This window comes from Parambassis ranga, chromosome 15 (assembly GCF_900634625.1).
Source record: "Parambassis ranga chromosome 15, fParRan2.1, whole genome shotgun sequence".
Classification (NCBI taxonomy): Eukaryota; Metazoa; Chordata; class Actinopteri; family Ambassidae; genus Parambassis; species Parambassis ranga.
The window spans coordinates 18,312,313-18,333,907 of NC_041035.1; the positions used below are offsets into that span (position 1 = coordinate 18,312,313).

Below are 21,595 nucleotides of genomic sequence, written 5' to 3' on the forward strand. Positions count from 1 at the left end.
TGGCAGCTCTTGTGTGAAGTTTAAAATTCATTGCTAGTTTGATGCAGTCACCATAGTAAGACGTTCGCTGCCTTTCATTCAGTGCACGCTGGAAGGTAAACAACAACATTTCCTCAGATCATTCCGTGCAAAGCGGGAGCAGTGAAGTCCCTAAAAGCCACGGTGTGTCCTCTCCATCCTCCCCTGAAGAAGGGCGGGATGACTCATCTTCACTTTCCAGACCTGCATACTTCAATTAAAGTGCCAGCATGACGCTCTCTGTGACAAGTGACAGTGCAAATCCCTCTGCGTTCAGCCCCTATTGCTGATAGATTGTTGGCATTCTGGCATGATTACAATGAAGCCGCCCACGTCCGACTAAGCAGCCTCACTCCAGGCAGGACCTCCTCTGCTGAAGCCTTTGTACTTAATCTGTGACTGGAGCACTATTACAGAGTTAGCTTAGTTCACCAAGGGCCCAGAATAACATAAGCGAACACTTAGATTAGTATCTAATTCTGTCCTTTGCAAGTGGATCCACGGTACATCGTGAGTCGGGGGGTGACAAATGTGTGTTTGTGTACGTTAGCCAAAGAAGACACGAGGACAGCTTTAATAGCCTGAAGACTTAGTGTCCTAGTCCTTGCTCTAAAATTACGCCTGCTATTGTCAGTCAGCCTGTACGCCTGCTAATAATAATGATCCTGCCGTAAGCTCATTGACACTTATTGACAGATTATGCTTTCGCAGACACATCCCGAACAGGCTACAGGTACAATATTTAGTTTCATTCCATTAAGTGCACTCAGTTTCAATTAATTTTTCACTTCCGCTCCTATTTCATTTTAAATTTCCAAAAAAAAAGAAGCTGTTTTATGTAATGGCATCTGTTAGAAAGCTGAGGCGGTTGGACGCCGCAGTCAAAGGCCACCAAATCTCCACTGCCGATTTTCTTTTGACTCAGTTAGCTTACAAGCTAATCTCATCATCCCTGAGCCCTAATGCAATTAAATCTGATTCTCTCCCTCACCCGCTCCCATTCATCCCCTGGATTTAGCGTGGCTCATTGCATAAGAATGATTAGGTGCAGTTATCTCAAATATCAAAATATTTTTCCTCTTAGCTGTGGCTGTTAAATTCCCAGGCTGGCTCCATGGTGCTGGAGTGGTTGAACAGCACGGGGCACGCCATCATCATTATTATGCGGTTGTTGAAATACTGTACGTACCAGACACATGTCAGAGATTTGCAGAAAATATGCAGCCATTACTGAGCTGCGGTGACGGACGTGCTTTCATTAATGTCATGATTTAATTTGCACCCACTGGAATATTATAATGTCGGTTTTTAAATTGACGTGCTAATATTAAACCATTATTTTTGGCATAGAATATCTGTTTAAAAATACAAGCCATGGTCCTGAAACACATTTTTAGTGCCACATTCAAGTATCTCTCAATTGTTCCCTAATTAGTACGTTTGCATTCTTCATGCTTTCATGGTTGTCTGGATGACAAGGCTGTGCTTGAATAGAAGGAAGCTTATTGCAGACTGTATTGTGAAGCTATCTTCAAAAACAGATCAAGGCTATTTCCTGGGCTACACAATTGAATTGTTGTTGCAAAAATGAAACCTTGTAGTCGTGGTGCTGATTAATAGACATGAGCCTGAAGTGCAGAGTTCCTTCAAAGACAGAGTGTTTTTTCTGTGCTGCTGATGAAAGAATTGTATTTTTTTTCCACCCTCCCTGCTGCAGAGCTTGAAATGTGTTTTAATTTAAGTCAGCATCCATTTCATGCATTCAGTTAGTCTCTCTGTATTATTCACAGACTAGCAAATCTTAACAAAGCTGTTGATGCATGGAGGGAGGCTTGATGCTCATTGGACAAGCACTACAGTAAATGACCTCACTCACACTGTGTGTGTGTGTCCTGTCCTGTGTTTAGTGTGCGGCTGTGACCTCGCCCAGGGGGGCTTCTTCATGAAGAATGGAGAGTATTTGTGCACGCTGGACTACCAACGCATGCACGGCACACGCTGCAATGGTTGCGGGGACTTTGTCGAAGGAGAAGTGGTCACCGCCCTGGGCAAGACCTACCACCCCGCCTGCTTCGTCTGCACCATCTGCAAGTACGGCACACACTCCCGACATGTTCTCACAGCAGCTTAGCCCCTAAATAAGGGATGTGACCAAGAAATGGTCAGGAAGAACAGTATGAGCATGAAAGGAAACAGGCCATGGAAGTCTTCCTGATGTGTTTTTAAAAGCTATAGTGCGTGACTTTAACATAAACCCTTTCCAAACCACTTAATGCAGACTAATCCTATCAGAGGCACATACATCGCTCCATGTTTCACAGAGTACGGGAGCTTTAAATCCAGTGTTGGTGGTGAAATTCCCAGTTTTAGCAGTTTGATGTCAGCCAGCAATGAGCTGAAGTGTAAACGTGGTGACAGAGATGGAGGCGACCAGGAAGCATCGGAGGAAAAAAGTTGCTGATGCTTCACATGAAAAAGAAACATGATCATAGTAAAACACTGCAAAGACTACTAGCTCTAAAAAAAGTCTCCGGCCAAAAATACAACACAACACAGATCTCCAAGACGACGATCCATCTCTGTCCAAGAGCAGCAAGATGAACCTTGTTAGCAAGCTAGCTAATGTTTGAGAATAAATATGTAACAAAAGCGGGAATTTTTTCATTTTTATATGCAGTCTGTGGAAAAAAAACACACACAACCCTGGGATGTGCACATACTCACTACTTGCATTTAATTTGCTCACCACCAAAATTGAGTTAGCTTAGCTTTTATACACCATACACATGAGTGTAATTACTTTCCCTGCCACAAGGGGGAGAAAATAGTTCTGCACTGTAGCTTTAAAACTACAATTATTTATATTTTAAGAGCACTTCATCTTCTTTCATCTTACATCTTCCTCTCCTGCATTCTCTATGTACTTCTATTACAACAATCATACATTTATATAGTGTGACGTGAGGAACCGGCAGAGTGGACGGTGGCAGGGATTCCAGCTGACAGTGTACAGTAGCACTCCGTGCGTCATGTCCTCATCATCTGAGTAAACGGGCAGACAGTGTTGACACACGTCCACGTCATGGAGCCCTGTCATCTTCAACCCTCGTCAGACAACCCGCAAGCCACTGCTAATGAACTCTTACCATGCTTAGCATGGGCCCGCAGCTCACGTCTCATTGTTGATGTCTTCCAGACGACCGTTCCCTGCCGGGGACAGGGTGACCTTTAACGGGAAGGACTGTCTTTGTCAGTACTGTGTCGAGCCCATGTCTCCAGGACCAAAGGACATCCTGGGCTCCAGCAGTAAGTAGCTATTATTTCATTCAATGCACAGGAAGGCACTCTTGGTCATTCAGAGGATGCTGTTGTGGGGAAATTATTAGCATAAAGTTAAATGAACTCAGACCAGAAGTCAGTTCAAAAGTGCTACAAACATATCTTAGAAGTCAGATGTTTCAACTTTAGGTTGAAATTTCTCACTGGGAATTTATAAACGTCGACTTCCCGGATCAAATTCAAGGTTGCAGACAGGATCTGACTGGTAACTTGAGGCGTTGGAGTGGAGAGAGACACCATCTACGATTGGACAGTTTACGCTCAGTTAATAGTTTTTCTTGTCTCTTGTGTTGCATTTATTTTTAGTTATCTGGTCAAACTCTTTAAGAGTTATGCAATGTGCTATACTATTCAGGAGCTCCACTACAAGCCAGCCATGATTGAAGAGTGAAAGATGGAGGGGTTACCATTCAGGGAGATCCTCCACCTTTCTTCTCCATCAGCCTGGTGTCCAACCAGCCACGTTCCTTTATGAATAACACTAAGACAGTCCCTGCTAAATAATGCATGGCCATGCATTTCCTTTCTCTGTGGAACCACCCTCAAACCCTGCTGATCCTCCCCGGTCTTTCTCTCTCCATCTCTCCCTCGCTCTTTCCTCCCCGCTGGTGTCTCTGTTGGCATTTTGAAGAGCTTTTAGACAAGGTCACTTATAAATAAGGCATGCTGATTCTACTCGCGTCATCGCAGCCTTGTTATGCCTTACGTAGTTATCATCCCCTGTGGTTGCGGCGCGCTCTGCATAGCTTTCATCTTCTGTTCATTAAAGAAGAGATGACATGAAGATTGTTCGTTTAGAAGCCAAAGCCCTTTCACTTTCAGAGCCTCGGGACCAGACTTGGATATGGAGGGAGCTTTAAAAGCTGGAGGCATGGGGATGATGGGAAGAGGCAGCTGCCACAACATTGCTGGTTACCCTCTATCACCATCTAGTGTCCTGGATCAGAATTGACAAGATGTCTTACTGTTTCTATGTAATGATGCATCCCCCTGTTAATAAATTATAGGCGTATGGCCAAACACGAGTCCCTCCTGTGACCAGTTTTTCTTGTTCTTCCACAGACTGTGCCGGATGTGGCCGGGACATTAAGAACGGACAGGCTCTCCTAGCACTGGACAAACAGTGGCATCTGGGCTGCTTTAAGTGTAAGGCCTGCAGCAAAGTGCTGACCGGGGAGTACATCAGCAAGTAAGCAGCTCATATCTGCCATAATTACAGGCTGCTCTGTCAGAGCTTGCACAGGGTTCACACACACACACACACTGCATAATATATCAGTGTGGAGTCTCATTTGGATCTCTCCTCCTCCTCTTCCTCTTCCTCCTTCTCATTCTCACAGGGATGGCGCCCCCTACTGTGAGAAGGACTACCAGATTCACTTTGGTGTCCAGTGTGAGGCGTGTCACCAGTTCATCACAGGGAAGGTGCTAGAGGTGAGACACACACACACACACACACACACGTCTTCTGCGGCTACCTGCACAGGATTTTAATGCAATAATGAATTTCTAATGTGAACCTGCCTGAGGTGAGTTTGAAGTCTAGTCTTTGAAGATGTTTGAATGCTTGAGTGTGACATCTGCGTTCTGGTTCTTGTGCAGGCAGACGGATGGATGTTTCATGGAGCATAATTGTAAATGTAGTTTGATAATCTGTGATGTAATCTCTTCAGCACCAAGCTTGACACGACTGTGTTCAACTAAAAGATTAATTCTTAGCATCAGACTCTTACATACAAGCACAAATTACATAAATATTACATAAAACACCTAATGGGATCTGACATTAAGGAAGTGATGATTCTTCATTAAAACTGCATGTCGTGCAGCTGTTATGAAACTCCCTTTAAGTGTTATTTCTGAGCAGAGTTTATGTAAAACAGCACTTGCGTCCTCCCTCCCTGCTCGCTGGTGTCTCTCCAACCAGCCTGTCTGTCTGTTTTGTGGACGGCGATCGGGTCAGACACTTAGTTATGTGTCGTTTAATGGCACCAAAAAGTCACTGCTGGCCGGCCAGTTGGGCTTATGGTAATCCAACACTAAGGCAGGCCTTTAGGACAATAGGAAAGGCTGCTGCATCTCACCCCTGAGCTGCTGCCAGCGGATCAGTGTGACCAAAGCCATACCAGTCTGTCTGATAGCCTAATCAGTGACCCAAGACCCAGGTCAAACACAGTGTAGCTGTCAGCAGGATGCCTCGGTGTGAAAGGCTTATCAATGTAGCACTAATTAATGCATCTATTCGAGATGCAGAGAAATGGGGAGAGTCTTTAATGGCAGGCTGCACACAGAGCATAAGTACCGTTATTATACCTGAGAGAGGAGTTCAGTTTGGGAGAGGATTAGGTAGGAGGTGCTCTGTTACAGTCACTCTGTGACTGCTTAAATGCAAATATTAGTCAGTGGCTTCATATCTTTGAGTGGCCACTTTTCTGGTGAAATGTTCCTGAGGGTTGTTATACAGCAGGCAGCATTTCATTTGGCTATTTATCACCCGGTCAGAGCAGCAGAACCTTTGTAATGGAGCACTCTGCATGCAAAGTGCCACATCAGCACAGACACATATTCAGGTGCTCCAGCCATCAGATCATTTTATTGGATTATATTATGCAGGTTATCACAAAGAGGAACACTCAGGTATTTGAAGGCAGGTTGACTGTGTCAAACCATTCAAAAGTGTCCATTTTATAAGACCGGAATACATCTTACACTGATATTTTCTCACACATCCAGACTTAACCCCACAAACAATAACACTCATACATGCAGCTTCTTACTTGCTGCTTCACATCCACAGTGGAAGTAGGCAGCATGTTAGAGGAAAGAATAATCCTGTAGCTGAGAGCAGGTGAAGCGGTTAGAGGGGTAATATTTGCTGAAAGTCACTTTACCTGCAGGCTTCATTGATCACTGTTTTCCTGTGATGTCAACCTTGATTTGTGCTTTGTGTGTGTTTTTTTTTCCAGGCGGGAGATAAGCACTACCACCCCAGCTGTGCGAGATGCAGCAGGTGCAATCAGATGTTCACAGAAGGAGAAGAGATGTACCTGCAAGGTGAGCGGGCGTACATGCACTGTTGCTGTCACATGCACTAAAAACACTATTTTTTTTAGCACAAGCACCTCAACATCTGTAGGCAGGCGATAGGTTGTGATACAGTGTATAACACACTGTGTGTCTACTGAGTGGCTGTAGTGTGATAAAAAAGTGCAGTCGTGGAGGAGAAGTACTACAGAAACTGTTCTAATATAGTCTGTCATATAAACAGATTATTATTGATCAGATTGAGGCAGATGACTCCATCTATGCCCTATTAGCTGGATTAGGGGCAACTCAGACTATTATTGGAATAATTTGTATATTATTGATTGTTTAGTTTGTAAATACTGTGGAATTCTGTTCTAAATTATCAAAATAGTTACCAATAAAAACATATTTTATTATTTTTCCTTAAAAGAACAGTATTCTCCTCTTGTTAGACTTATTCCAGCTGACGAACTTGCCTCTGCAAAATCTTTTTTTAATATGTTTTCCAAAGAGTTGAGATTTGGCGGCTGCGAAGCCCACCATGTGACTCACATCACTCCTCATCACACATAATTGAGCGGCTCTGTTTGTCTTCCTTCTTTTATTCTCTTTTTTGTTTCATTTGGCAAAGAAAGTTTGATTGTCTGCTTTACTGAAAACGCTTTTCATGTCATGATCAGGATTTAAGCAGCATTGAAAGAAATACTTAATATCATCACTAAAGAAAGAGTCAAACTTTGTATGTTTGGAGAGAGAAAATGTGCCATTTTCTGATGGTTGAACCTAAATGTTTTCTGTCTCATCTTTCTGCTCAGGATCCACAGTTTGGCATCCCGGCTGCAAGAACACCACTAGAACAGAGGAGAGACACAGGGAGCGGGTAGGAACATGTGACTTTATGTTGTCTCCACTGACTTCGTGACAACATGTTACAGGAGAAGAGTTAGTACATTTAACCAAAGGGACTCACAGGCTGTTTAATGTATTTGCCTATCTGAGGCAGTGTTGGGTCGTGCGTGTGTGTTTATCCATATTTACATGTGGACACGTTGATGTATGATGTGTGCACTGTGAGTCAGGCAGTAGAGGCACAAACAACCCCTGTGTGATGTCCTGTGAACCCCCCCTCCCTCTCCCTTCCTCCACAGCTGTTGCCTCCGTCCCTCTTATTCCTCCAAAAAACAGAAAGGCAGGTACTGTATTCGCTATTGGCTATGAGATGGCATCATCCTGTGTTCCACCATATACATAGGACACAAATGCACTGTATGCTGCCACCTGCTGGAGACAGCCCGCAGTGCCCTCTGTGTGTGCGTGTGTGCGTGTCATCCAGTCCTGTCTTTTTAACACCTTTATCTACACTCATATCATGACACAAAGATGCACACTCATTAGAAGGAGCAGAGGAAATATCACAGACTAATGTGTCTTCTCTAAAAACCTTCAGACCTGCTGCTGCCATTCATTTCACCTAAACAGGCATGAGGTCCTTAAGAACATCGAATCACAGCACTTAAAGCTCTCATTCACTTTGCAAATTTGCAAATGAATGACCCAATCATGAGATGACATGTTAGTATTTCAGAGTACTTCATGTTAATGCGGGGGGAGCAGCTCCTTCTCATCGCTCATACAGAATAAAAGCCACACGGTGCAGTGTTTTGGTTAATAATCTGGTGCAGATTTGCAGATGGCAGTGCGCTGTAGATCAGGGTGTGGGTGGGGGAGAATATTGTTGTGTCTAACAGCCACTCGTGTGTTTCCTTCTCACAGCCTACGAGGTCGTCGTCCGAGAGTATTTGTTCCAGACCTGGTTCAAGCATACCTGGCTCACCGGGTCACACGATCTATGTAAGAAAATGTCACAGAAACAACAGCTTTAGATGTTTTCAGGATGTACCCTGTGCACTGTTGTGCTAGCATCAGTAGTAATCTCCCTTCACTTTTGTGTGTGTCTTTACTTGTCTCCCATAGGCAAAAGTAGACAATGAGATCCTTGATTACAGAGACCTAGCTGCCATTCCAAAAGTCAAAGCCATTTATGACATTGAGCGCCCCGATCTTATTACCTATGAACCCATGTACACCACCTCCCTGGATGAGAGAGAGGAGAGACGAGAGAGTGTGGGAGAGGTAATCGGCATGCTTCTTCATCTGCATGCGAAAAGAAGGATTACACAAATGTGTGTGATTTTTTTGTGCAGCATTGAACTTCTGGGTCTCTTACAGCTCCACACTGCCAGGAGGGAGCGCTCCCCTTTGCCCGATGACAAGGTAAGATACGACCCCGCATGTGCCGGTGATGATAAATGACAGAAATGTGACTTAAAGAGACACACTTTCTTTTTTAGCCATCAAGAAACATGTCGCCCACCCCACCCTGTGAGGTGAGCACCTTCTTCATCTTCGCCGCCATGTAGATGTGTCATCATTGCACCCATCAGTTTGCATAACAACCTGTGTGTGTGTGTGTGTCAGGGCTCTTACGACAGGAGGGAACGCATCCTTCAAAGGTCCACCAGTCAGGGCTCCATAGGGTCGCCGGTTTATAATCGCCATGGTTACACTCCCACATTGTCACGTTCGCCGCAGCATTTTCACAGGCCAGGTAGGTGTGTAAAGATCGCAGTCTGTAAGTGTGTGTTTGTGCACATGTATGTTTCATAAGGAGGATGAAAAAGTGCTGGACTGGGATAATCCCTCCAAGTTCACGTCTCTCCGTCTGATCTATTCTACACACTTGAAGGGCATTTTAACCAAAATTGACTTCAGGTTTTTATTTTCCATCCTTGATTTTCATTAACATGATGCAAAAAAAAACAACCCTAAAGTCAATTTTTTGCGTTTGTAAACACAATAACTCCTGAGTTTATTATTTTATTTCATTAAAAGTTTGATTTCAAAGGGTGAAACTCGTCCTTACTTCTCATGTTCGTTTTTCAACATTTGATTCTTATATATCTTCTTTTGCCCCTCACCTTCTATCTCCTTCACCTCTTGCTGCCTGGTCCTGGGGGTTTTCTCCACCCCCCCACTCCCACCTTGTCCTCACGTCCCCCACACCCTCCCTCCCTCCCTCCCTGCAGAGGCTCTGACAGGCATGCAGAAGCTCTGCTCCTCCCTGTGCAGTAACAGTGTGGGCTCCAGAAATAGTGACTCCCGCCCCACCTCCCCTTTCAGACACCACTTCCTCCCCCATAGTCAAGGTAAGGGCCCCACTCCACTTAACTCCGCAAGCCTCCCCCACAAGGCAACGCATCCCCTCCATCGCCACCCGGGATTTCACCTCCTGTCAGTATCTCGTCTATCATTCTGGATCAATTTTTCATTAGTGTGTCACTCCCGCTGTGAATGGTCAAACCTGTGTCATGCAGCCGAGCCACCAACGTGCACTTTGACAAAGCAGCTGTCAGGCTCTTTGTGGTTTGCAGCTTTGCATGCACTTTAGAGATATTAGTAATCCCAATCAAAAAATCCTAACTGTCAGCTCTCTGATGGATGATTCATGACTTTTGTGCATTGTCACGATGAGCCTGAAGACTCCGGTTAAGGCTCAGACATGAAAGGTTTTCTAACACATCATAAAGTTTGCTGTTGCATGCTGGTAGGTATTAACCGTGAAAACAGTCATCATTCTTCATGACTCACAACATCTCCCATTTAATCTCACTGTATGTACCACTGCTGGCCTGATATACATGCTGCGCTGCGCTTTTGTTCAGCTCCATCAAGCCCATTTATGAAAAGTCACCAGAATGTGTCCCATTCGCTCAGAATGACTGCAGCTGGTCCTGTCGGCCCCTGTGTGTGTTGCACCGTTCACACTGTGGTTCCCCCTTTAGTGTCCGTGCTTATGTTCTGTTCTCGGTTCTTCTCACTGGAGGCACTGACCCGCCAAGTGGCCGGAGCTCCCCTCTCCCGCTCAGGCCTGACAGCCGGCCGGTCACACCGCCTCTCTCTCTGACCCCTAAACATTTCCACCTCCCAGGTAGGAGCTGGAGCGCACCCTGTCACTGCTCGTCCCTTCTGTCTGTCTGTCTGTCTGTCTGTCTGTCGATCGATCGATCGATCGATCGATCGATCTATCGATCTATCTATCTATCTATCGATCTGTCTATCTGTTTATCTATCTGTCTGTCTGTCTGTCTGCCTGTCTGTCTGTTTGTCTGTCTATCTGTCTGTCTATCTGTTTATCTATCTATCTTTCTAGCTGTCTGTCTGTGTCTGTCTATCTATCTCTCTATCTATGTCATTAAACTCCATTTGAGATCAGCCTTTGCTTTTTCCCCTCGTGTTTCACATGTGTGCAGATACATCACAGGAACAGAACAAAATTTAATGTAATAAACATTTACACAGATGGTTTGTTTTGCTTTTTATAAACGAGCCACGGTCAACTCTGTGAATGTCTCTATATTTGATCATTTCCAGATCAGGGGAGCAACATCTACAGAAAACCGCCTATCTACAAACTACACGGTACATTTCCTCTTGTAGCATATTCTGCTTCACTGTTAAAAAGAGTCAACAAATGTCTGTTTAATTAATATTATTATTATTATTATTATTATTATTATTATTATTATTATTATTATTATTAATTATCAACACCAGTGATTCCCAACCAGGAGCTGTACAGCAGGGGTGCTTCTGCAGTCTTACGCTGGAAATAAGATTCAGTTTTTAGCTTTTTATTTGACAGTGGTGAGAGAGAGACTGACAGGGATTGACATTCAGCAAAAGCACCGCTTGGAGTTGATCCAGTGCTGCTGCAGTGAATTTACAGCCTCAGGTTATGGCGGCACCTGTTAGTAAGTGGGCACAGAAGTCCAAACAGGATATTGAAAAAACAAACAAAACTCAAAATCCCCATTAAAAAAATACAAATGGCGCTCAGCTAGCTGTGTCATGTGAAGTACACACGGTCATGTAGAAGTAGACTGTAGCTGCACTCATTGAAAGTTCACCATTGACATCAATATTTGGGTGATTGAGACCAGAGCGGTTGGGAACCACTCCTTTATGCTGTAGAACTAAGCTCCGAGGACTCTCTTGTTAATCAGCTGAAACGGTGTACTCATCTAACCATGGTCACCCCCAGCGTCAGTACGAGCACTGTTTGAAGTCTGTCTCCACTCCTTATCTGTCTGACCTGAAGCTTGTCCCACTCTGTCCATCTTAACATCTTACATTTATACTCTTTACTTGTTCTTCAAGCAATGTGTGTATGTCAGGTGCACTGTGAGGTCTGTTTTGTGTGTTTAATGTCACAGACAGAATGTGTAATTTTGCACACAGACACAGTATTGAAGGCACAGTGACACATTTGCACTGGAGACACAGTTTATACACACCAAGACAAGTGCAGGACTGAGTGACTGTTGAGCCTGACGATGAGATTTTGTGACCCAGACACTGATAGATCAGTTCCCATGGTTACCAACCTAGATACAGCTGCCATAGCACGTCAAAGCAAGTCTGCTGATGACATCATCAGATCCGCCACCTTCCCCGCTGCCCATGCTCCCTCTCCAGATGACAGCTCACGGAGTGAGGGCGACCGTTGGCCCTACTCTCTCACTGTATTAGGTACAGTAGGCTCCTGACGGGCATGTTTGGTCCAACACACGCACCCCTTCACCACAGCCTAACTCTTCTTGTTTCTTCCTCGTAGCTGCCCCCCCAACCCCGACCCCACCCCCACCCTTTAAACAAAAAAAAGCTTTAAACTGCATCCCCGCTTCACTCCAGGCTGTTATCCAGGCGCACAGTGTCTGCCTTTATGTTTTGCTTGCACAGAGCAGAAGTGATGTTTGGTTTCTGTTGCTGCCATATTACTTTGTTTTGCTTGAGGTAGCAGCAGTCACCATTTTTTTATGCTCTCTTACTGAACATGAAGGGTGCTTTAGCTGAACAGTTCCACAAATGACTCAGACAGAGATAACTGAGACTGACTTCAAACTTTTGTCTGTCTGTCTTACATTGTGCTTTTTTTTGTGTATCCACGAAAATCTTGACATGTCCGCCATGTCATTCTGGCCAAATCTTTCCGATAAGCCCCTCCCTGTTTGTCTGTCTCGTCAACTCTGTCTCACATTTGTGTTCAACCGTCCACTTATTACTCATTCACTGTGTGTATTCCTCACTGCTCTACAGCCAAACGAAGCCACCATATCTCTGCTGTTTTTCTCTACATTTGAAATGTGGATGAAACTTTTCATCTGTACATGTGAAGCATTGTGTCTTCCGATTTATACCTTATTTATGCAGTTTGTGTAACTTTTCTTTTGGCTTTTGTGTGGCATCTGTAGGGTCAGAAGGCAGGAGACGATCTAGAGAAGAGGAGGAGGAAGAGGCCTTGAAAAGAAAACAGCTTCAAGAGGAGCATCTCAGTAAAGTCAGTCAGAATATTTTTAACACACTAAATATAAATATTTAACACGGATGTAAGTGATTTGAATGTGTGTGTGTTTGTAGATCCAGTCTGGTTTAGGGAAGCTTATTCTGAAGGAGGAGATGGAAAAAGAACAGATCAGGGAGCGTCATGCGCGAAGCCTCTCTGCTCAGCGCTATGACCCAAAACAGACCAACTGTGACGCAGGTACAGAGCAGCTTCATCAGCTAATATGAGCTTGGCCCGTCAGCAATGTACCTTAACACAAGGGCTGTGATATATAACACTTTACATTTGTTTTCCTGCAACATGTTTGTGTTAGGCAGTGAAAACTGCTTATGGTTTGTTTCAATACTTCCTCTGATATAATATAGCATTTATCATTTCTTCAGATCCAACTTCTCCAACCAAAACGAACTCTCTGCCTGGGTATGGAAGGAACGGGCTGCATCGGGTGAGAGCTCATTTACACAAAAATCATGAGAGAGTTGCTTGTTAAATACATGATGTCTGCAGGAGAGGTGATTAACAAGTTTGTGTCCTAAAGAGGAGGATGAGTTAGTTTCAGACACATTGATCCTTGGGGGCTGTGGTGTTGTCTTGGTGGAAGTCCTCCTGCTGAAACATTATAATTTTTTCCCATAGAGATCAGGTGCTGATACTAGCGCCACCCTTTTCCAGATCACAACCTTTTCCTCGTCCAGTCCGCAAACAGCACTCCCGGTGAATCCCAGTAATCAGAGGCCATCTCCTTTCATTTCTTTATAGCTAAGAACTCCACTGTTTGATTTTCGCTCTTGTTGGAAGTGGTGGACCCAAGTTTCATCCACTGGACTTAAATTGTGCTGCAACTCTCTGACTCGAACCTCAATATATTTAATCCTGCACTTCTTATTAAGACATGTTAATGTTTATCTTATAGAAAATAGAAAATTCTGCCCTGATTTCTGTAGAAATCACTGAATGGTCCCCATCAATAACTATGACCAAAGCACAACTGATGTCCTCTCTTATACTCTACTCTTATATCACTAAAATAAAAACAGAACTATTAATGACATTGTGGTTCTTTCACTTCAAACTGGTGCTTCCCATTATGATCAATGGGAAACCTCTCTCACACTCACAGGTACACAAAACAAGATACTTTGCAACTGGTCTTAACATTTATTCATCTATTTACGTTTTTAAATTCCATCCATGACATATGCCTGGCCTGTTTATGAAAACAGTGTTTAGTTGAAAAAGACAGCACTGAGGCATTACCCACTGCTCATAATGGTTAAAAACTGCTGGAGAACTTTCAGGGTCCCCCCCTCTACAACAAAACCCAGCCCTTTGCTAATGTACTCTTGTGTTGTTGTCCTGATGGTGGTCGTCTTCCAGACTCTCTCTACCATGTCTGACCTCAGCAGTTCACTCTATCCTTGTGCTGTAAGAAGGAGCACCCTCGCCTAGTGCTGCCCCCGGGTCTCCATAGGGAAGCAGATGACTGCATGAGGGCCATTTTCTGAGACAGTGCTGACTTGCAATTGCCAAAAATAGTAATACCACAAAAGTTTTTTTTTCCTACAAAGTCGCTGCATAATCACTCAGAAAGTTGAACTGCACATGTTTGTAACAGGAGCTGCAAACTTTAGGACACAAACTTATCAATCACAAAATAATATTATAAAGCAATCCGTCAGCGTGCTGATGTGCTCTTGTCTGTGTCCCCTGCAGCCTCAGTCCACGGATTTCACTCAGTACAACAGCTACGGTGACATGTGTGGAGGAGGTCGAGGTGAGAGCTGCAACCAAAATACAAGCACCAGACAAATCTGTTGTCAGTTTCACCAGAGCTACACAGCATCAGTATTCAGATATGGCTTTGCTACATGTACATAAATGGTCACACCTTTTGGAAATATTTGCATAATGATTCACATAATGTGTCATCAGGGACAGCAGTGTTGTAGATAGTAGCCTGGCAGGGGACTCGACAGCAAAACCATTAACTGTGAGTCTCATTTTCTGTCCCATTTTGTCCTGCAGAGTTTCAGGTATGTCTCTCATCTGCTTTTTCACATGGCATGCTTCCTCATCTTGCATCACATATTTGCTCGCTCGTGGGTTGCAACAGAGACACCTTGCCCTGAATGCACACCGCCCACTCCTGCTACATGCTTGCATCACTTTTGGACTAATTTCAACTACAGGGCATGTGATTTCAGCTGCCTCAGCTATGAGACACAAACATGCACTGCCCAGTAGCTGAACCAGTGTATTGTAAATGCATTGTACAACCATTGCCTCATGTTTCGTGTGTGTGTGTGTGTTGTTTATGTGTGTAATGAGTCGAGCTAAATGTCATATTCGAATCTATAATATAAAAAACACAGTAGAAAAAACAGACATTCAGTAAACAACTGCCCGTCTTACTACTACTAATAATAATAATACTACTGAACAGTATCCAAACTCCATCCAGTGAAATCTGTGCCCACTGTCATTAGTGGACATGTTCATTCCATTAACCCTGCAGTCCCCTTCCACTATATTACATTTGTGTATGTTCTATTCTTTAGCACATTAAGGATGGCCGTGCAGCACTTGCAAGGATGGACAGGGGAGTATCTATGCCTAATATGTTGGAACCAAAAGCAAGTATCCTCTTCTTTTTGTACTGATGATATACTCTTAAATATGTTACAAAACTTTACATACTGTTCATGGAGGCAACTGGATTTAAAGGGTGTGGGCCCTCCTTTTGCATCTAAATGATCACTTAGGGACAAAATGTTTGGAATGTTGAGATACAGATCAATTGTAATGTAATCACATGGTGCATTTGTCCTTTTTGTTGTTGCATTTGTGCAATACTGGTGCAAGGAAACAAAATAACTTTAGCCTCCGGCTAACGACATTAGCCTTCCTCCACTCTCTGCTTTCAGAAAAGCTTTTGTGTAGGATTTCTTCATCCTGGTTAGGGAGCATCCATTTAGCCTGTTCCTGTGCCCAAAAGGTAGTCTGTGAAAGCTCCGCTGAGAGTGCGAGACGTCGGTTGGCTGGCTTGACGGATAGCTGCCCTGGTGCTGCCAGACCATCAGTGAGCGTTTGTGGTCCATGTTTTGCCCCTGATGGTGGCAGGTTTTTTTTTAGACTGTTAAATCATCGCCACCTCTTGGTATATAGAGGTACTACCTGTCAGAACAAATGTGTGATTACATTACAGCCACTTTGCCGTTGATGGTTTCAGCGTTCCAAATATGTTATTCCTGTTTACCATTTTAAATTCTGCAACATTAGACCTTAGCGTAGCTCCAAGAAAGAGGGCTCTGATGAGGTTGAAATCAGACGAAGAGTATTTTACAATAAACCCTCGTATTGTGGGGACATTGGTGGAAGAAATTGTTAGAAATGAAAGACTCACGTCAGCTGGCTTCCTGGTTCAGCATGCTGCTTTAGGAGCACTCTGGCGCTTAGCATGCCGGCTTCTCCATGCTCATCTCTGCACATAGCTTTGACCTAAAGTGGCTGGATACTGTATGCAGCATACAGTGGAGAATCCAACTGTCATCCAAACAACTCATATCGCTATATACTGTGTAGTATATAAGACCGATTACTGTGTGGATATGAGTTGGTCAGAGGCTTCAAAAAACTTCTAGTTGCTTATTATTGAGCATTTCAGTTTATGATCAGCCATTGTCTTCATGTACAGATGGTTTTAGAAAAGTTGTACTTGGACTACATTACTGGCATTTTAGTTTCCATGTTTTCCCCTTTACCCAATCTGTTGCACGTTTTAACACCAAAAAAAAGACAAATTAAATTGCACAACAAAGCACCTGCATTTCCCCGAAAAACCTACAAAAAGTAACCCAGTCAGCCTCCTGTCACATACCTGTTCTCCCACCCAGTGTTCCCTCTGTCACAGTCAGAACGACCAAAAGATCCAAATTTTACAATCGTGTTCTAAAAAATGGTTTTGCAAGTTTTTGACCGCAGCTTCTCAGTTTGACCTGTTTACTCATGAATGTCTCCTTCTGAAGGTGTATCCCTATGAAATGCTCATGATAACCAGTAGAGGGAGAGCTAAACTGCCCAGGGATGTGGACAGAACCAGACTGGAGGTATCAGTTTTCCCACCTGACCTTCCGCAGTTTCAAACTGCATTCTTTTGTGTAAATGACATGTTACACAAATACAAACTGTAGCCAGGAATGTGCAGTATCCATTGCTTCGTGTCATTTTTGCAGTGACCCGTTTTAAAGCTTCGGTGCTAACCAAGAACAAACTCCCCCTTCCCTCCCTTCCCCTTTTCCAACCTCCCCTCCTTTGTTTTCTCCACCTTTGTTCTCAATTCTAGCGCCACTTAGCACCTGAAACGTTCTTTGACATCTTTGGAATGGAGATCCAGGAGTTTGACAGGCTTCCCCTGTGGAAACGCAACGACATGAAAAAGAAGGCCAAGCTCTTCTAGCACTCAGAGCAGCATGCATTACTCTGTACATTCATTCAGATAGCACACAACAACAACAATAACAACTGTAATCTAGATGTAGGTTTTGGTTTCTTTCCTTTTCTTCTGGTTTTCTGTTTTATCCTGACATAATAGAAGAAGCCATGAGACGGACTCTTTGCTCTGATGCTTCCTGAGACTCTTTGTCCAGTTAGACTTGCACAGCAAAAACAACAAATGGGAATCTCTTCCATGTTCAAAAATGACAAAGAATGACTGATAAATAGGGTCATGTTATTTGGTTTGACGGCGCTTGTTTTACTTCTTGCTTTGCTTTGAGTGGAACCGCTTTCCTTTCCTTCTTGCTTGTTTCTTCCTACTATTTGTTGCTGTTGATTCCTGTGGAACTTTGTAAGTACAGTAGAACCTCATGGCGCCATTATGAAATGTCCATGCTTGTAGCTTGAACATGTGTCAGCTTTCCTTTGCTTGGGCTGAAACAGTTTTAGTCCAAAGTTTGCAAGAATTGGCTCAGTGAGTCTTTGAATAATAATTTAAAAAAAAAAGTCACTGGGAAAGCAGTCAGCTGACCCACCAACTGTTTTACTGGATCTACAAATGAATCATCCAAGCTCACCTGCATATCACCAGTCTGCTTCCCCTGACTACTGTACACACACACACACGACATTCATCTGACCCTGACAAAGAAAAAAAAAACGTCTCTCTTCTCAGGCTCTCATTATCACAGCCAGACACTTTCCCTTTACATGTATTGGAAGTACAAATCTTAATATATTTTAATCCAACGTAAAGTAACTGTCAAATATCGAAAACCCCTAATGCAAGAAGCAACTGTATTTGAAAGTACTGTTTTATAAATGAAAACCCACACTGCCATTTGTTGTATTGAAATCTAAGCCAATAAAGCTTTAAATCACCATGAACCATGATGACCCCCTGCTATACCAAAGGAAGCTGCGACTCTTTTCTGTTTGCTGTTTTCTTTCTTTCTTTGCATGATCTCACTGGTTCAGTGATGCAGCTGCTGTGAATGTTCGATCACAGGGGCAGATCTGGTAATGGTTAAAAGAACAGTTTTTATTCAGATCACTGGGAAAAAAAGGTGAAATTAACTTTTTAATGGTTACAGCCTTTTGCCTCCTGCTGTGCTGTTTGACAATTTTGACAATTATACTTCTACTTGTAAAGTGAAGACATCTAAGACGTGCAACAACTTCTTAAATCTGAGAATCAACTCATCCTATTTAGAGTGTCTGTGTTTGTTCTAGGGGACACAGACTTACCTCTCCAGCTTGTACATTGGATAAATGTGCACTACTATGTGCAAGCATATGACTTCGATGTTTTAGTATGTATGTTACTCCTGTGGACATGGAGCTACTTTTATCTAGTTTGAGACACAACATGTTTATCAGAGAGAAAGGATCATTTTAACATTTATGCAAGTGAAAGTATAGTACATTAAGTATGTGAGAAGTTTAGAAGAAACAAAATCCCCATTTGGTGTCCAACTACACATTGCTGTTTGTCAGATGAAGGAAGACACAGAGGTTTCCACTGATTTAATCCTAATCCTAACTGTTTTTGTAGTAGAGTAGAAGAACTTTTTAAACAATACTCCTGAAGAATGCAGCACTGACACAAAAAGAAGACAGATGCCCACCTTTGGGATCAAAACCCGACAACATGCCACCCTGGAACTGTTGGGAGACATGACTGTCTAGCCAAGATAGGTGATAAATATAAAAGTAAATCATCTGCATAGAGAGACACTCAAATAACAAATGCCTGACAAAGGCTAAATAAAGGGGTTCAGTAGAGACCTGCACCATCAAAAGAAGGAGAACATGGAAGGAGATCGTTTTTAGTAGGATAAGGTCCTCATTCTCATAATAAACGGCTTCTGCTTCTGCAGCTGGCCTTCATCACAGATCATTTGGCTGTGGTCCACCCTCCTAGAGTTTGATTTGAATATATGTGCAACCTTTTCTTCAGGGGACATTAGAAAAGCATCAGGAGTGTCTGCAGAAGCAACGAGATGCAGTCAAACATAGACTGAAGAAACTGGCAGCACGGCAATCAGAAATCACAGTAAGCCTCATCAACTTCTGAGTAACATCGAATTTCATAAATATGAATATATACATTTTATCATCCTGCCAGGAATCAGGCAGTACAGTTAACTTAAAAATGTTTATGCCTGACTCAGAAAAAGTCCTCAGTGATAAGGGAGAGTGTCATACGGAAATATCAGGAGATGCAGACCGTGCTGGATGAGGACATGAGGATCACCCTGTCCCATCTAGAGATGGAGGAGCGGGCTGCAGTCTCTGCTTTGGACGGGCTCATGGAGAGGAGCTGCTCTCTAATCCAGGAGATCGAGCAGGACCTCGCCAGGCTCACTTTGGCACTGGACCAAACCGACACAGAGCCTGATACAATGGTGATAAACCTGCCTTGTGTAATTCACAACAAGAAAAATGTGATATAACATCCAATTGATCTGTTTCTCCTGCTTTTATACAGTCTTTCTTTTCATTTTCTGAGCAAGAAGACATGAACACTGAGGACAGGTATTGAAACAAAACATAACTGATAAGCTGTGCTTTAGTAGAAAAGTGATGAAATGTGTCTCTATGCTTTGTCTCCCTCAGAGTAATTGATCTTCTGAACAGATCAGACCCAAGCAGTGTGAGCCTGGACGAAGCTAAAGCTGAACAGATCCTCAGCCTCACCAACAACATGCTTCTGCTTATGTGCTCTCAGACCCCCATCATCAAGAACCTCATCAAGAGCTGTCAGTTCACACATCATTTCTACATAATGACGCTTTAATATGTGAAATTCTCACTGGAGAAATGTTCAATAATGTGTTTCCAGATTCCAGTGATGTGCACCTGGATCCAGAGACGGCTCACCCAAAGCTGATCATCTCTCCCAAAGGTGACAGCGCCACCTACACGGACACCTGGCAGCAGCTTCCTGACCTCCCAGGACGCTTTGACACCACCCTCAATGTCATCAGTTTGCAAGCCTTCAGCTTTGGTCGCCACTACTGGGAGATCGATGTGACTGGGAAGACGTACTGGGAACTTGGCGTCACTTACCCCAACATTCCCCGCAAAGGCACAACGGAAGACTGCTGGCTGGGCCGAGGGGCAGAGTCCTGGTGTGTGGAGTTCTTTGACGGGGAGTACACGGCCTGGCACGGAGGTGTGCCTCATCAGCTGCCTTTTACCAAACGTTTTGGTCAGATTGGTGTTTTGTGCAGCTTCCCAGCAGGATTGGTGACGTTTCTTGAAGCAGAAAAAATGACTTCACTGTTCTCCTTCTGTGCAGGAACCTTCTCAGATTGCCTTCACCTGGCTTTATGTCCTGGTCATGACCACAATGGAAACAATGCAAAACCTATTGTAATCTGTAACACATCATCTCCTACCAGTGATCTTTGATTAGCAGGAAACCCATAAACACTGATGCTAACATGCTGTGTTCACTTCACCAGTATGTTAGCATGTTAAGTCTTTTCTTTCAGAGGTTGGTGGGAACATCATCATTTGGACATTCATTCATCAATCAGATGATGGTGCCATCCCAGGTCATCCTAGACTACAGTTCAGCTGGTGTGATGGATGCACATCTCAAAAGAATGGGCACATTTGGTGCTTTATTATAGTGACATTTTGACATGACATGCAATACGGTTACGGTATCACCTAACAGTGTATAAGAAGCACACAAAATCATGTCATAGTATGTTATTGTTAAACATTCTGTGTTTCTGGTGTGTCATTTCACACATGTAGTGTCTGTGAACATATTGTGTCTTTGTGGTAGCAATGTTTTAATAATTATGTTGGAAAACTTCTGTAATAATCCATGTGGCAAACTTTTACCAGAATGTGGGAGTCCCCTTAATCTTGTGCCCAAAGATGATGATGATGAAAATAATAGCGTGGTCACATGGTACAAAGATTATGACACATTAAGAATGTACTAAAGCTGATGTTTAGTTGAGCGTATAAACATGCATAAGTATTATTTTGTAAATGTAGCCTACTGTATAAAGAGATCTAAAACATGGACCTGATTGACCTGTGTGTAGATCCAAAGTCTATGTTCAAAAAAACAATCTGCTCTGTGCAAACATGCTCTCTGAGCCTCCGTGTATGCTTAGCTTCTTTTAACAAAATCAATTTCCAATGTAAAAATAATATTTTGAATGTGGCAGAGACAGTAATCCTGATTTTGTACCATGTATTTGTTCCATGGATCTGCTAAGTAACATGAACAGTGTTCTTCATGTTAGCTGTTTATGTTACTATAAAAGTAACCAAGTGCAGAATGAT

At 43.3% G+C, this 21,595-nt stretch overlaps 2 protein-coding genes across 12 annotated transcripts in view; both read left to right on the plus strand.

Annotated features, from left to right (window-relative positions):
• The window catches only part of ablim1a (actin binding LIM protein 1a), a 38,011-nt gene extending 18,684 nt beyond the window's left edge, over positions 1-19,327 (plus strand). For 4 of the 11 annotated variants that reach the window (XM_028422692.1, XM_028422693.1, XM_028422690.1 and 1 more), the window contains 23 exons: positions 1,926-2,109; positions 3,215-3,324; positions 4,420-4,546; positions 4,698-4,791; positions 6,324-6,411; positions 7,200-7,264; positions 8,158-8,235; positions 8,359-8,517; positions 8,614-8,658; positions 8,736-8,771; positions 8,863-8,992; positions 9,471-9,590; positions 10,268-10,372; positions 10,816-10,863; positions 11,833-11,973; positions 12,696-12,781; positions 12,862-12,985; positions 13,171-13,232; positions 14,501-14,561; positions 14,813-14,820; positions 15,346-15,420; positions 16,813-16,893; positions 17,130-19,327. In XM_028422692.1, the coding sequence (XP_028278493.1) occupies positions 1,926-2,109; positions 3,215-3,324; positions 4,420-4,546; positions 4,698-4,791; positions 6,324-6,411; positions 7,200-7,264; positions 8,158-8,235; positions 8,359-8,517; positions 8,614-8,658; positions 8,736-8,771; positions 8,863-8,992; positions 9,471-9,590; positions 10,268-10,372; positions 10,816-10,863; positions 11,833-11,973; positions 12,696-12,781; positions 12,862-12,985; positions 13,171-13,232; positions 14,501-14,561; positions 14,813-14,820; positions 15,346-15,420; positions 16,813-16,893; positions 17,130-17,243 (2,141 nt within the window). In that variant the 3' untranslated portion in view covers positions 17,244-19,327. The other 7 variants (XM_028422694.1, XM_028422696.1, XM_028422695.1 and 4 more) reach the window with 7 other exon arrangements.
• LOC114447660 (probable E3 ubiquitin-protein ligase TRIML1) lies at positions 18,902-21,504 on the plus strand. The gene is made up of 6 exons (XM_028424050.1): positions 18,902-18,964; positions 19,242-19,337; positions 19,456-19,689; positions 19,773-19,819; positions 19,901-20,043; positions 20,127-21,504. Exons 1-6 carry the CDS (start codon positions 18,902-18,904, stop codon positions 20,696-20,698), a joined length of 1,155 nt encoding a protein of 384 aa, XP_028279851.1. The 3' UTR covers positions 20,699-21,504.
• Positions 21,505-21,595: the final 91 nt, after the last annotated feature.

Excerpts from the sequence above, each read along its gene's own strand:
- LOC114447660 (XM_028424050.1), top strand. The coding sequence starts at position 18,902 with ATGCCCACCTTTGGGATCAAAACCCGACAACATGCCACCCTGGAACTG. Across the intron at positions 19,690-19,772 it reads ACACAGAGCCTGATACAATG|TCTTTCTTTTCATTTTCTGA; the intron begins GTGATAAACCTG and ends GCTTTTATACAG. Across the intron at positions 19,820-19,900 it reads GACATGAACACTGAGGACAG|AGTAATTGATCTTCTGAACA; the intron begins GTATTGAAACAA and ends TGTCTCCCTCAG.